At 38.4% G+C, this 14,938-nt stretch overlaps 1 protein-coding gene across 1 annotated transcript in view; it reads left to right on the top strand.

Annotated features, from left to right (window-relative positions):
• Positions 1-14,261, top strand: part of LOC114350757 (protein Fe65 homolog) — a 31,196-nt gene extending 16,935 nt beyond the window's left edge. Inside the window, exons 3-8 of the mRNA XM_028301670.1 lie at positions 5,625-5,663; positions 9,513-9,724; positions 10,721-10,964; positions 12,218-12,413; positions 13,064-13,191; positions 14,258-14,261. Of these exons, the coding sequence (XP_028157471.1) occupies positions 5,625-5,663; positions 9,513-9,724; positions 10,721-10,964; positions 12,218-12,413; positions 13,064-13,191; positions 14,258-14,261 (823 nt within the window). The remainder of the gene's footprint in view (positions 1-5,624; positions 5,664-9,512; positions 9,725-10,720; positions 10,965-12,217; positions 12,414-13,063; positions 13,192-14,257) is intronic.
• The last annotated feature ends 677 nt before the right edge of the window (positions 14,262-14,938 follow it).

The raw sequence follows: 14,938 nt of genomic DNA, 5'->3' as shown, positions 1-14,938 counted from the left end.
AAAACGTTGGTCCGGTGCGTCTGGCATTAGAATTTAAAATGCGCATTAAAATGCGCCGGCGCGCGGTCAGATGCATGCAGAGTGCATCATTGGCATTGTTACCCGGATCTGCATCCACGAGCTATTTGAGCTTGAGAAACAAGAGCTTTTAATAAAAATATGATAATTCTATGTGTCCAATAAGGGTTTTCGCGTATGAAAAATCCGCCAGATGGCAATACGTAGACGCGAGGTCCAAATGTTGCATGGTTGGTTATTTTTGACATGACATTGACAGATATGTCAAATTCCACCAATCACGCAGCAGTCAGACCCCACATCCACGTCCCGCCATCTAGCGGATCTTTCATACGCGAAAACCCTCATTGTCTGTGAACGATCATAGGCCACTGGATATAGTGGTCAATCATTTACAATAATGATAGATCGAATTTAGATTATTCGTAGATTTGAATCAACCTATTATAAAGTCAATATCGAATAGTTTGTGAATCGTGCCACCCAAAATAGCCAAAAAGTTCGCAACACGTCTTTGTTACATTGGAATAAGGTTGTCAACATTTTGGCCACTTTGGGTGTCAAGAACTATTTGATGCTGACTGTACTATAATAAGTAGCTCATTGTAGTCTACGGTCAAAAAGGTCGTTACCTTCCAACCAAGTGTAGTTCAGTTTATTATTTAACCACTTTTTATGGGTAGTAGAGCTAAATTTAACTGACCCCTGTTGAGGCCTGGTTAACCTTAGATGTGTGGTTGCAGGCTTGTTTCATATTTAACTTTCGAGGAACATAAAACTAGGGCGAGTGTTACATAGCACGCGTGTGGTAGGGGTGCCTATTCGTTTCATCAGTCGTTGACATTTGAAGTGAAAGCACTTTTTTAAAAACCGCTCTTGAGAGCCTTCATCATTTCAGCCATAGGACGTCCACTGCTGAACATAAGCCTCCCCTAATGCTTTCCACGTTGATTGATTAGTAGCGGCCTGCGTCCAGCGCTTCCCTGCTACCTTTACGATGTCCACGTCCCAAGCTGCGTTTTCCGGTACGCGGCCTCCATTCCAGAACCTTGCTGCCCCATCGGCCTTGAGATCCTACTTACAGAAAATAAATGAATTTTATGAGGTTTTTGAGTAACTTTTGTTGATTCGCTGTTTGAAAACATGACTGTCTCAACACACTGATGTAATTAATGTAGTTTGGTAATAATGATAAATATTTTTCGTGCTTAGGCTTGTACAAGAAAAACTTAACGACTGCTTAAAAAGGAATTCTAAATCGTATACTAGAAGTTATGAAATATTGTAGACATTCATGGAGATGGTTTTCTACCTAGAAGTAGGTCGAAATAGTAAATAGTAATATATTGTCTACTTTTTGAGAAAACAGTCTTCATATTAGGATCGATCCTAAAGAAATTTTGGCTAACTGTGTTTGCCCTGGCGTTTTTCTTTTCCAAATTTTTATAACCATCTTATTACTCTTTCCATTTTTAAATTACAATTAAAGTACTTTATCAAAACTGACAACCCTGTCTCCCGCCACCTGCTCGCGCTCCAAGAAACTTTATAGTTTCATTACATTGGCTTCCCATTCCATCAAGCCTTAAACGTCGACTCTACTCCCTAGACTTAAGACTCAAATTACAACAACAAGCAACAGCTGTAAAAGTGGTCAAAGTAACAATTTGTTACAGTGTAGGGGAGCGTTCCGGGAAGCGGATTTATTAGGATTAAAATGTATACAGTGAATAAGGAAGATTGAAAGGTCTACAACATAGTAACGCAGAATATAGCCTAGAATTGTGTTGTAAGAAACTCAAGTCTTGGCTGGTTTTAGTGTCACGCAGACCGTCAGTGCGGATCGCTCCACACAGCCGATCTGTATACAGGGTGTTAAGTAAATAGGTATATGAGCCGACACTAGCCCATGTTAACATGGTCATATAAATGGTATGGTGAAGTCAGAAAATTGATAACTAGTAACTACATTTTAATTATTTTAATTTTCATACAAGTCGGATTTTATAAAAAATATTTTGTATGAAAATTTAAAAAAAATAAATGCTGATATCAAATTTCTGACTTCACCATACCATTTATATGCCCATGTTAACATGGGCTAGTGTCGGCTCATATACCCATTTACCTAACACCCTGTATAAACTTCTAGGGAGCGTTTTAGAGTAATGCGGTCCGCAGGAACCGTTCGCTCCCTAGCAGTTCATACAGATTCCGCGTGACACTAAAACCAGCCTTACGCTCGTATTCACAAACTTTACTATGAGGCATGAGGTCTCACAGTGCGCGTGGACGCACAGAGTGACACACGAACCAATAACAGAGCTCTATTCAACGCTGTTCGTTCAATTTGCTTCATGCTTGCATTATCGTTTGTGAATACGGGCGTTATTTGATAGAACTTGAGCTATTTTTAAAGTCTCCAGTCTTATAAATAAAACTTAGAGCTCAAGTCCTTTAGAATTTTGAATCTTTTGTAAAAGACTCGAGTCCTAGCAAAAAGAACTCTGAGTCTTTTTAAAAGAACTCATGACTGTGTCCTATAAATCCATAAATCAGTAAATACATATGGAGGACAATATAATATCACTCAGTACCAACTCAAGACTCTGTCTAGCTCAAATAACTTAAAAGACTCGAAAGGACTCGGACTCATGTGACTAACGAGTCCTAGTCTTGAAAATAGACTCAAGTCTTTGTCAATTCTCTCAGTCAAGAATGAAGACTAAAAGACTCGAGTTTCTTTAGTTTCGAGACTTAAACCTCTATTTTAATCGAGTCACGGTGTGGGACAGCTTAATAAACCATTTCTTTTGCGAAGGGTAATAAAACTCTACAAAGCCTTCGTAAGACCACGTCACAAACTTGGTCCTATTACGCACAGGGCCGGACTTCGGGCTAGCTTAAGTCTTCGATCATAATTATTAGTATTCTATATTATAATTTGGGTCGATGGAGCAGCAAGGTTCTGGAGTGGATGTGGATGGAGCCACGTACCGGAAAGCGCAGCGTAGTAGACGTCCAACCACAAGGTGAACCGACGATCTTATAAATCTAGCGGGAAGGTGCTGGATACAGTCCGCTATCTACCGGCCATTGTGGAAATCATTGGGGGAGACCTATGTTCAGCAGTGGACGTCCTATGGCTGAAATGATGATTAAGATGATGATGATTATAATTGTATGTACCTACTAGATGTTGAAGTGAAGTGAGGAAATAGGTGGATCCCTAAATTCAAACTTTACTTTATCATCCGTTCGGAAAGAAGTCGATTCTTAGTTTCAAACTTCTATTTTTTCTGTTCAATTTCGTTGCGGGTGAGAGTTGAACATTCTCCTGGGGCAAATTTGGCCTTCACAAGTTGGGTTTTATTTATGATCAAGCTGTAAATCCTCGTTACACAGGATTTTTTGCAATGGGAAAGTGGGAATAGTCCCGTTAGCTTTGTTTAAATATTATTATTTTTTAATAGTTTTTTGTCCTTCGCCTTGTGTAAAAATTGTAATGAAATTAAAGTTTTTGATAAAACACAAGTGATTGAGTTTCTTCCACCATTCCTTTTTATCACCAGCCCATATATTTTTCTGAAGACAAGGTGGTAGAGCAAGCTATATGTATTTGAGACGTGTATTATAAGTGCCCTGAAAAGGAGCTACACACTAACAAAGAAAAGTTTTTAGTAATTAATGATAAATGTCTGCCAAAAATTACGTAGGTACAAAACTCGTGGTTTATCAAGGACACAAGTTCAGCCCTGTCTACTAATCATAAAAGGGCTTCAGCTAATTTAAGGGGTCGGCGGGATCGAGTGATAACTGTTCAAAGTCCGAAGTTCGAGTTTGGGACGAGCTGCGAGCAATATTCGGAGTTTTAGCACTCTCCGCGAACAAAATGGAAATTAAATTAAGAGTTCTTGCCAAAGAGTTATCCCGCGGAGCTTTTTAGAAGAAAATCTTGTAATTTCTTTCGTAATAAGTGTTTATTACTCGTAGCTTGGTCTGAAATGGCATAAATAAAATATTTGTAAGAGCTCCTACTAATAGTTATACCGTTCTTTTAATAAATAAATAAATAATATAAAACAGTCGCTTTCCGCTGTCTGTCCCTATGTTATGTATGCTTAGATCTTTAAAACTACACAACGGATTTTGATGCGGTTTTTTAACCGACTTCATAAAAGGAGGAGGTTATATGTTCGACTGTATGTATCTTATTTTTTTCTATGTATGTTCATAATAGATAGAGTGATTCAAGCGGAAACCGGGGTGGGTCGCTAGTTAATTAATAAAGAGAGAAAAATAATAAATTTTTTGAACTAGGTATGGGTGTATAGTTGAATTAGCTAGGTTAAAGATCAGAAACTTACCCTAGAGGTGCATATAAGTACGATGTAATATGAGAACCAAAAGAACCCACTCACATATCCTTGGAAAATATAACTTTCGTTATGAGAGAAAATCCAGGAAAATACAATAACAAGAACAACATAACGCCTCTGAGAAAGACTTAAACAATTTTCCACAGAAACCTTTCTAGAATTATTAGATTCGCGTTGCCTTAAACAAACCAAGAATGAAAACAGAAGTACCGAGACCTGCTTTCCGTTTTCCAAGTGCCATTTCAAAAACAAAGAGATTCTGCAGAAAATTCGCTGGAAAATGCTGTAAAAGAACCTTTTGTTCCTCCATTTTACCATTTGCTAGCAAGCAAGACGGCAAAGCGTGTGGCTCAAACTGCTTAGAAGACAGCGGAATTACGTAGCTAGTTATTCTTTTGTAGCTCTTTCGATGCTAAAAATGTAGCAAGGAGTTATCCTTGTACTGTACTCTGTAAAAAGTAGTCACTCACTATAGTATCATTTGAGAGTGATGACATATGGAACAGAAAGTACACACAGTCATTGTGATATGGAGAGCGCTATGCTTCTATAATAAGAAAATTCGCGTGTCACAATGTTTATAACAAAACTCCTCCGGTCTCCGGTCTAAGGATATTTCATAGCCATATTTCAGAAACAAAAAGTTCTTATTTGTTTGGTACCAAATCGGCATTTTTCAGCTGTTATTCCCAGAAGTGCTCGTAGATTAAAGTTCTTGTTGTTATGTGTTTTTTGTAACTAGGAAGGTCACCGCTGGCTTTGTAAGCTTATCTTTAGAACAAAGCTTCTATCAGTGGGTGCAGAGAGCTCTCAACCTCAGTTTCAGTCAAATTTGATGTAGTCTTGTATATTTTTTAAAAACATACGAGTAAAAAAATCAAATTATAAAATGACTTGTGAGCTTTCGCAACTCTTTTTCAGTAAAAAAAAAATCTACCTTATCTGTGTTAAATACTCTGAAAAAATACTTAGAATACAATCTCAGTACAATCTTAATTCTTCTACTGGCCACTCATGATAAAATTTTAAGCGAGTTAAAATTAAAATGTGCTCGATTGTCATATGTTTTTTCGACAATCGAATCATGCACATTTTATTCCTAAATAAACACACCTAGAACTAATTTATTGCAAAGTATGTACGTATGTAGTACTTTTTAAGTAAATTTTTATAAGATTTAAGGTTACAAGTGTGATTTTTTATAAAATGTATTTTTCTTTGTTTCAGAGTTGAAGATGAACCCACATCGCCAGTGACAAAAACAAAGTGAGTATTCAGTTAATTACTTTGCACAATATTTTTATGTCTGTGGATAATAACGCTACACTGAACGAGTTAACAGCAGCTTTTAAAGGTTATAAAAATGAACAAAAAGGATTGGTAAGCTCAGTTCAGTTACAATAAAATAGATTTCGTCGAGGTATGAAAGCAGGTACTAAACATGAATTCTTTTCATTTTTCGAGAATAATATTTATTTCACATGCAGGTGGAAATGACATCATAAATATCGCGTAGTTTACTTTCATTTAACTTTCGTTATGTAGAAACAAGTAGGTAGGTATACGTTGTTTAGATAATAAATGAGGCCAACTAAGCTTTCTCTACCCCTATCGAATTGTTTAATATTTAACTAGCTATTGCCTGCAGTATCGCGCCCGCGTGGATTTTCAAAAACTTTTTATTTATTAAGCATGTAAGTTATTGTCCTTCGAAGTACTGTAGCTTTCTGCTGGTTAAACAATTTTAAAAATTGGTTTTTAAAGTCCAAAATATTTTTTTTTTATTTGTATAGACTTTTAAAATACAAATCGTCAAATCGTTTTGCTCTTACGGAGCCTGTCTCATTTTTTTGGCCCTGCCAGCGCTTTGAGACTAACATTTGGCAACAAAAAAACTTACAAACTGAACTCTGATAAAGTGGTAAGTGTGGCCATAGCATAACCTTAATGCTCATAATATTTACACAGCCGTGCTTATCGTTATTACAAAACGCTTAATTGTCTGGTTTTTGTCGCGAAATCCGGTCGCGATGATTAACTAACGTAATTTGCAGTTAATTGGTCTTACTATTGTCATTCTCACTCCGTTTGTAATAGTCGAGGTGAACGTGTGTGTCTTGTGGAGCTTATTGGAACGGGATAGAGTCGAGAATAGAGTGATGCGGCGCCGGGGGGAAAGAATATGCTGCCGGTTAGTGTGTTTTTGGTTCTGTGTGGTAGAGAATGTGCTAAACACTATGGTTTTTATGTTTTCTTGGTGATGTTATGACATGTATGTGGTGTAGTGTAGTGTATTGTTGGTGCCTAATATGTCTGGTATGGAAAAAGGTTTAATTTATAAACAATAATGGTGAAGTGAGTCATGATCAGTCTGCTACGAGTATGACTATCAAATCTTGTGGAAGTGTCATCTTGGATAACATAAGTGTATACCTACTTATGCGCGTATAAAGTGTATGCTTTGAGAAGTATTCCGTATTATTAAGAAAAAAATATTGGGAGTGGAAGTTATTTTGAAAGAACCTGCATTTTACGTAAGTTTCGGGACTTGGATATGGAACGTTTTGATCTAGGCTCTACATACCCAATCTCATAAGCCATAACAGAAAATTAGAGTAATCGAGTAATTGCTGTAATTTACTATCTCTGAATAATAGTAATTAGGATGTTCCTTTGAAAAGAGATCGTTAGGATACTTATGCCCATCCCTAATTTTTAAGTGACCCCTTTGAAAACAAAATTCCTGTTATGTGTTACCATAGGGGTCACTTAAAAATTAGGGATTAATGGTGGAAACGGGCATTATACTAGCAGAATTCGACTTCTTCGACCATAGAGCGACATGTAAACAGCTACTTTCGCTTTTGTAATATTAGTTATATATTATTATTGATCGATGATATGATTCCCCAAACAAAGACATGATTAATCTATTACACGTCTATTTATTTACAAGCAAACGTTATGTATTGTACGTTAGCTCAATACATGACATTGTGTGATTCATAGACTCTGACGCATTGTCTGTACAGCCTTTGTCTGATTTTATTATCCACAAAAAACACCTGTGTTATGTACAATCAAGTTAATAATGTTGTTTTGACTGATATTTCAGGTTCTAGAGTATTCGTAAGAATATTATTAACGCACTGAATTGTTAATAAATGGAGGTAGGATTAGTTTTTTTTGGTAATAATCTTTTTGTTTCGTATTTGTATTCAGGGTTCCATAATTTCGTTCGTCGTTTGTTTAAGTCTGATACTAATGGTTATTTGTATTAGTTTTAGGTTATTTGCAGCAATGGCTACTAGAGTTTACAGGATAAACAAGTAGACGGCTAATTTATAAAATAAACTGGGTATTGAGTAATCGTTCCATAGAATATGAAATGTGGATGGTTTAAAGGTGATAAATTGCCTACGTTTGCAATTAGGCCTTTAAAAAGTTAATCTCAGTATAATTTTAACTCTATCAATGTTTCTTTGTACCTACATTGTGACGGAAAACATACGAACTCTACACTGCGATTGGCTCGATTCACAATTTAATCTGATTTTTTACTATGAGATCTCTATCTTCAATAGGTACATCTTTATGTACTTTATTCACATCGCTGTGATGCGCCTTGATACATAAAGGTACCAATTTGTCACGGTCTGAGTCATCTAATGAGATACACTTTTAACTATAAAATTGCTAATTGTTTTTTGACGAGACTGTTTTGAACTTTATTTGAATGAATGACAAAACCAAATCGTTGCTCTCAATTTTGAGCTAACATTATGAATCATAGTCTTCGATTGAAGACTAGTATACAGTCAACGATAAATTTTAATAGTTTGTGTGGTGGTCAATCCACTACTTCTTCTTCTTGTCGTGTCGACAACAAAAACCTACACAGTTTCAGCTCAAAATTCCGCCACAAGAGTGACGTTTTCAGTAGCCTTCATTAAATCTTCGTGCGTGTAGTTGTTTGGGCACGCAGGGCACGACATCATGTCATGTGCTTCGTCGACTGGGGAACACAACCACACTTGCAAGTTTGAGTTTGAGCCATCCAAGAATCTCCACTTGAACAGATTGTCCTTACTACGACTAGGTACTTAATTCACTTTTAACAAAAGCATAGGTATTATAGACATATAGGTATTGTATTATATTTCTAGATAAGCAAGCAAGTAGCTTACCTACCAAAATACGGATAATAGGGATTTTAAAACGGCATCTCATTTATTTAGTAATCTTAGGGAAGGTGGTCGTACCATATTTTACCATCTTAATACTCATGTCTAATTAATTCTATATTCACTATTCCACATCATAGTCTAGTATTTCCGAGTATTATTCATGGTTTACAAAGGTCACCGCCAAGTCCTTGGCATTAATGGGACGGGTGCATTACGACCGATCGGCAGTCACGCTACCACAGTGGATCTTGGCACGCGACACATAGAAATAGGAATCATTTGCTAAATTAATAAGATGTTAAACCACATTCAAAATTTATTGTTTTCCACAACCAAAACTTAAAAGTTACAATTAAAACTTAAGTAAATACAGGAAACAAAGGGTCATGATGACCCATAAGTTTAAGCTCAAGCTGCCTCGAGAACAATTCCCGGGTTGCGCTGTTTTTCAACCTTACCCAGCTCTTTTAATATTAGTCGCATTATGTGTAAATAAAATAAAGCATATAGGTATGCCTAACCGCAGGTATTAAAAAAGGTTGCAAATAATCTTTCGAGAAGGATCAAAATAAAGAACGACGAGTTGCAAGGCCAAAAGTGATTCATTTAACGATTCAGCCAATAAAAGGGGAGTGCCACAAATAACGTATTACGGATTAATTATGCCTAAGGCTCAAACCACAAAATTATGATCAAATGACGCAACTCTATTACTTATTATGTGTAATCAACACAGACTGCTTTGGCGCCTTCGTACGAGGATAGGGCCGTCCCCAAATGTAACCTCCAAAAGGCACAGAAGGAGAAGGAAATCTGCTTCTTAATTATTTTTGTGGCTAACTACAACTAGTTAGCTATTATGGGTCACTTCATTCCAAATACTAAACACAAAGATCACCATTACTAAGCTATCGTCATTTGTCAACAGTGAGAAAACCGGGTTCATCACGCCCCAACAGAATGGCGGCGAAGAATCCCCCCCTCCTGAAAAGGAGCGGGCGGATCAAGAGGACACAGAGAAGAGCCACGCGGGGCCCGTGCCCCACTGCGCGGGGCCCAATGACGACCTCTACGCGATCCCCGTCAAGCTGCGCCCCAAGAAGGAGCCCCAGCTGCCCCCGGGGTGGGAGAAACATGAGGGTAAGCCGTTTAGACTTTTATTAGAAGTTAGATATTTCAAGCGCATCGGGACACTTGCGCGAAAAGCCATTTGCGCCCATGGACACTTGCGCGAAAAGACACTAGTGCGAACCGACGTTTGCGCGAAAATACATGAGCGCGAAAAACACTAGCGCGAAGGACATTTGCGCGAAAACAGTTTTCGTTTAACGTTTAGTAAGTGGTTACGCCGCTCACCGCTAGATGACGCTAGCTCTTTGAGTGACGATTTTCTGCACCGCGGTGTCCAGATATTTTTCAAATGTCCTACGCGCTAGTGTCTTTCGCGCTCATGTCTTTTCGCGCAAACGTCCGTTCGCGCTCACGTCTTTTCGCGCAAGTTTCCATGCGCGCAAATGGCTTTTCGCGCTAGTGTCTTTCGCGCAAGTATACCGGAACCCATGGCAAGAACAAATCTGTAGGTATCACTTTGGCAACACTAGGCTCTAAAATGCATCGATACTGTATCATGATGACGCGAGTCTACTGCGAGCTCGCTTTGAGACTCTCATCGATGGAATGCTGCTGAATGCAATGATTCAGAAGATCGTAATGGGTATTTTAGGTACACTACGTGTTTTCACCTCTGATTGATGGGTAGGTATAGACGTCAACAAGCCTGTTCAATAAACTAATGTACACACGACAGCACATCAGGCTACCCATTTTTGTTGCAAACTCGCCCATATTACAACTGCACAAGAACCCGCAGTGGTTACGTTGACGTGCCGTCATCTGTACCTACCTGAGACCACGATCAGTTGGAAGAACTGAAATGGTATTTTAATAATATTCTGTTATGTACTACCTATCTTTGATGCGATATTAACGCGGATTATCTAAGCTAGAGCCTGATCTTCATAGTTTTTCAAAGTAATAAATTTTGTGGTGAGCTAAGGTGGTAAGAAAAACTTTTTCAAAATATTAAAATGACATTGTTGACATACAAAATGTATTGACAAATCCTATTTCTTCCAGACAACGACGGCCCCTACTACTGGCACATAAAGAGCGGGACTATCCAGCGAGAGATCCCCAAAATGCCGCCGGTCGAAGCCCGGGAGTCGCGGATCTCCATGGTGCGCGACTGCTCCAACTTGTCCGAGGTGAACAAGTATGAAGGAGTCATGACTGGTTCCGTCACCAGGAGTACCACTAGTGGGGCGCTGGACCATGACGCTCAGGAGGCTGAGAGGAAGAGGAAAGAGGAGATGTCTTACAAGTGAGTAAACGGGTTATGATGACGTATCTGTTCTGTTCTGTGTGACGTTAGGTGATGTACCAGAATATGTACTTACTTACCTACCTAGTTGTTTATAAAATAAATGGCATCCCCATTATTTCAACCATATTGAAACGATGACACTTAATAAACAGTGNGGTAATCTTAAAGTTTTGCCTCGCATTAAATTCAATGAAATAACTGTTAAAAAACGGGAATCTGTTTGCTATCTCGGACTAATTTTAGAGAAAAACTTTAGTTTTGTCGAGCACATTAAACAGATCGGTGAAAAAGCTAAAAAGAACTTTTATGCCTTAAGTCACATTTCAACCTCGACGTGGGGTCTAACGTTTAAAATCCTCCGAGTAATATATTCGGCCACTTATTTAAGCTCCATTTGCTATGGTGCACCAGTTTGGGCTGACAGAGCTACTATAGGAGCCGCTCGACGGAAACTACTCCAAAGTCAACGCCTTGCATTGATTTTTCTTTGCAAAGCTTACAGAACTGTGAGCACGGAGGCTCTGCCAGTCCTGGCTGGTGTACTGCCGGTCGACTTAGAGGTACAAAAGCGTGCGGCTATGTACTTCGCATCAAGGGAAAATATAACCTCCGATTTCTTAAATAGCCGCGATCGTTCTAAAATAAGTCGATTATTTGATTCCCGAGAAGTCGTTGAAGAAGATTTACTTAATGAATGGCAAAAAAGATGGGATACGTCAGTCAAAGGACGTCACTTATATAAATTCTTCCCGAATGTACGCGAACGTCTAACTAGGCGATGGTTAGAAATCGACCATTGCTCGTCGCAGTTCCTCACGGGACATGGCAACTTTAAACATAAACTTCACGAATTCAAACTAGTTCCGTCTCCTTTTTGCGAGTGTTCCACTGATGATGTCAGTTATGAGCAGTCTGCCCATCATATCTTGTGGGAGTGTGATCTTTGGAAACATGAACGTGATATAATGCTTAATTCAATACAACATACATCTGTTTCCGCAATTTATTACACCGATCTTGTCGCGACAAGGAAAAATTTCCGTGCTTTTAAGCGATTTTGTGAAAAATATTATTGGCAGGTGGGAATAGTCCCGTTTCCTAAAACATCTAGCTTGAAACCCGCTAGAAATGTGACAAAAATATACGCAAAACATGGCACTTATGCCCGTTTTCACCATCAATCCCAAATTTTTAAGTGACCCCTATGGGTAACACATAACAGTTAACACGTAACATTCAACTCTCTCCAGACGCCGCAGTTTCCCGGCCCGTCCGGAGCCGGATAACGGGCGCGCCGTCCGGTTCTTCGTCCGGTCGCTGGGCTGGGTGGAGATATCCGAGTCTGATCTCACGCCGGAGCGGTCCAGCCGCGCCGTCAACAAGTGCATCGTGGACCTCAGTCTGGGTCGCAACGACCTGCTTGATCAAGTCGGCCGTTGGGGAGATGTAAGTCCTACGTTTTAATCTTTAAATGACAGCATTATTAAGCTAAGCAAGCGTCCACATGTCGGTATCGTACGCATCGGACGTATCGCACGCAACGGATCGTAGTATTATTTATATGGAAAGTCATATAAGTGCGTCCACCTGTCCGCATCGTACGCATCGCACATACGATACGATGTGTTTCGTACGATGCGTCCGTTGCGTACGATACCGACAAGTGGACGCTTAGCTTTAGACAGATAAATTAAATGCAATACCCATCACGATAATTCTAATTCTTTATTAGTACGAGTACCTATGTGGGTCCTTTTCAGGGTGTTCTAAACCTTGCCCTTCCACCACCACAATACTAAAGAAGTATAGAATAGTAAACAAGGAAAAACAATGACTAATCTCATTACTCAATTCTGACTGTCATATAAAATTAATCGTGATTTGAATATGCTGACCAGATTCATTATTTTTGTGACCTCTTTTATGTGATCTATCACGTAAGAGATCCATGGACTATTCTACTTAACTTAACATTAAAACACTATAGTGCATTAAAAAGAAACAATCGGAATGTTTCCCCACCAGCGTATGCCTATCAAGTGACTGGAATAAAAGAGTCAAAAGCATTCCACAAATAACAGACAAATCCATTCCAGGGCAAAGACCTGTTTATGGACCTGGACGACGGCGCCCTGAAGCTGATCGACCCTGAGAGCCTGACCACGCTGCACACGCAGCCCATACACACCATCCGTGTTTGGGGAGTCGGCAGGGATAACGGACGGTGAGTTACAATAGGAAAACTGAGGAATTTGAGCAAACAGGGGTATAAAAGGTAACCTGAGAGCTTACATTAAACTTCGTCCGTCACTAGTGAGCGTGTCAAAAAAATCCATGAAGATTTTAGTTCTTGAAAGCCTCCGCAGGTCGCTATACAATCCGTCATACATTTAAATGTGATTTTTTCACGCAGTCACTAGTGTAGACCTTTGTAAACTCACACTACGCCCCCTGTACTATTGTGCAGTTTAAAATGGGTTAATTCTATATGGGTCTGACGCAGAATGTGCATTTCGCAAAATGAGCACTTCAAAAAATGCGAACTTTTCCATACAAATGTAAAGGCTGAAGAGTTAGTTTGTATAATATTAGTATGGAAAAGTGCGAATTTTGCGAAGTGCACATTCTGCGTCAGACCCTTCCATGTTTCTCCTTAAAAGATTCCTAATAATGGGGAAGTTTCATTATCTATTGCGTCAGAATGGACCACGGACAGTGACTTACATGCTAGGGAAACTTCAGGGGGCAATTTTCGTTGCCTTTTTCCCATGGATATCAAAAAGAGAAAGTGGAATAATCCATTTTAGTCACACAATGGAGTAGATTACCTTTTTTACCCTAGAAAAAGGACTCGAGGTTTCGTGAACGTCAGAATGGCGGGTGTATGGTNATAGTAGTTCCAAGTGCTCTCCTGTATAGGTCTACCAGAATCTCATGGCAAACAAAAATATTGGAAAAGTGTGGCTTTCATAAGGAAATTTCAAAAACAAATTACGAGATTTGTCAACCACTGCAGAAATTTTGTGAATCTTCATGATTATTTGTTATTTTAATGAAAATACAAAAAAAAAACTCAAGCGAGTTATATTGTTTTCAATGTGTATTGTAAAATATGGCGTAATTTAAACTCAATCTTTGATTTTAAAGCACGTCGTTGAGTTGACAGGTAAGTCGGACTGAAATGTTAAGATTACATTTAGTTTATTACCCGACTGCGTCAGAAAGAGGGTTATGTTTATTTTTAAGTATTTTTCTTTCTTAATAGCTGCTTTATTGAGGTTTACCTACAGGTGAATCTCACAAATTGTCGCAAAGGAATGGTCAAAATGTTGTAACCATGTAAAGAAACTTGATAAGATTTCATCAAGCAAAATCATTATTAATCATCAAGCAAGATTGAATAATAAAATTGAAATGCTGGAAGAGCAATTTATAATAAATACCTCTTTCTCTTGATTATCTGTTGAAGAATAAGAAATAATAAATAAATAATATCCTTGGACATTTTAGACTGCGCTTCTAGTCCCAAACTAAGCAAAGCTTGTACTATAGGTACTAGACAACGGATATAATCATATTAAATGCTTTTCTTTTTAAATCATACATATACATAGAAAACACCCAGTCCAATACAAACAAAATACAACGTGTCCCAAAATTCAAGGATAAGCCGGCGCCGCAGGGTGGACATAGTCATGACTAGTTTAGGAAAAATAAGAAAAAAAATCTATCTCAATTATTTTTTAAGTTACACAATAAATTATGAAATTCGTCGAAAATTGACACCCCTTATGATATTTTACATTACCACGACTACAATTTTTCAAATACTTCTGTTTTTTTGTTTATATCGGCAACTTAAGTAGTGCTGCTGTCCACCCTAATTCTTAAAACCCCCAGAATCCTTGCAGTTTTTACACAAAAGTTAATCAAAATATGATATTTCCTTAAAATTATGAACGATTTTTACG

Source organism: Ostrinia furnacalis, unplaced genomic scaffold, assembly GCF_004193835.3.
Source record: "Ostrinia furnacalis isolate ACB-3 unplaced genomic scaffold, ASM419383v2 OfSCF0965, whole genome shotgun sequence".
Taxonomy (NCBI): Eukaryota; Metazoa; Arthropoda; class Insecta; order Lepidoptera; family Crambidae; genus Ostrinia; species Ostrinia furnacalis.
Note: the sequence above shows the minus strand (reverse complement) of the source record. Positions and strands in the feature narration are given on the sequence as shown.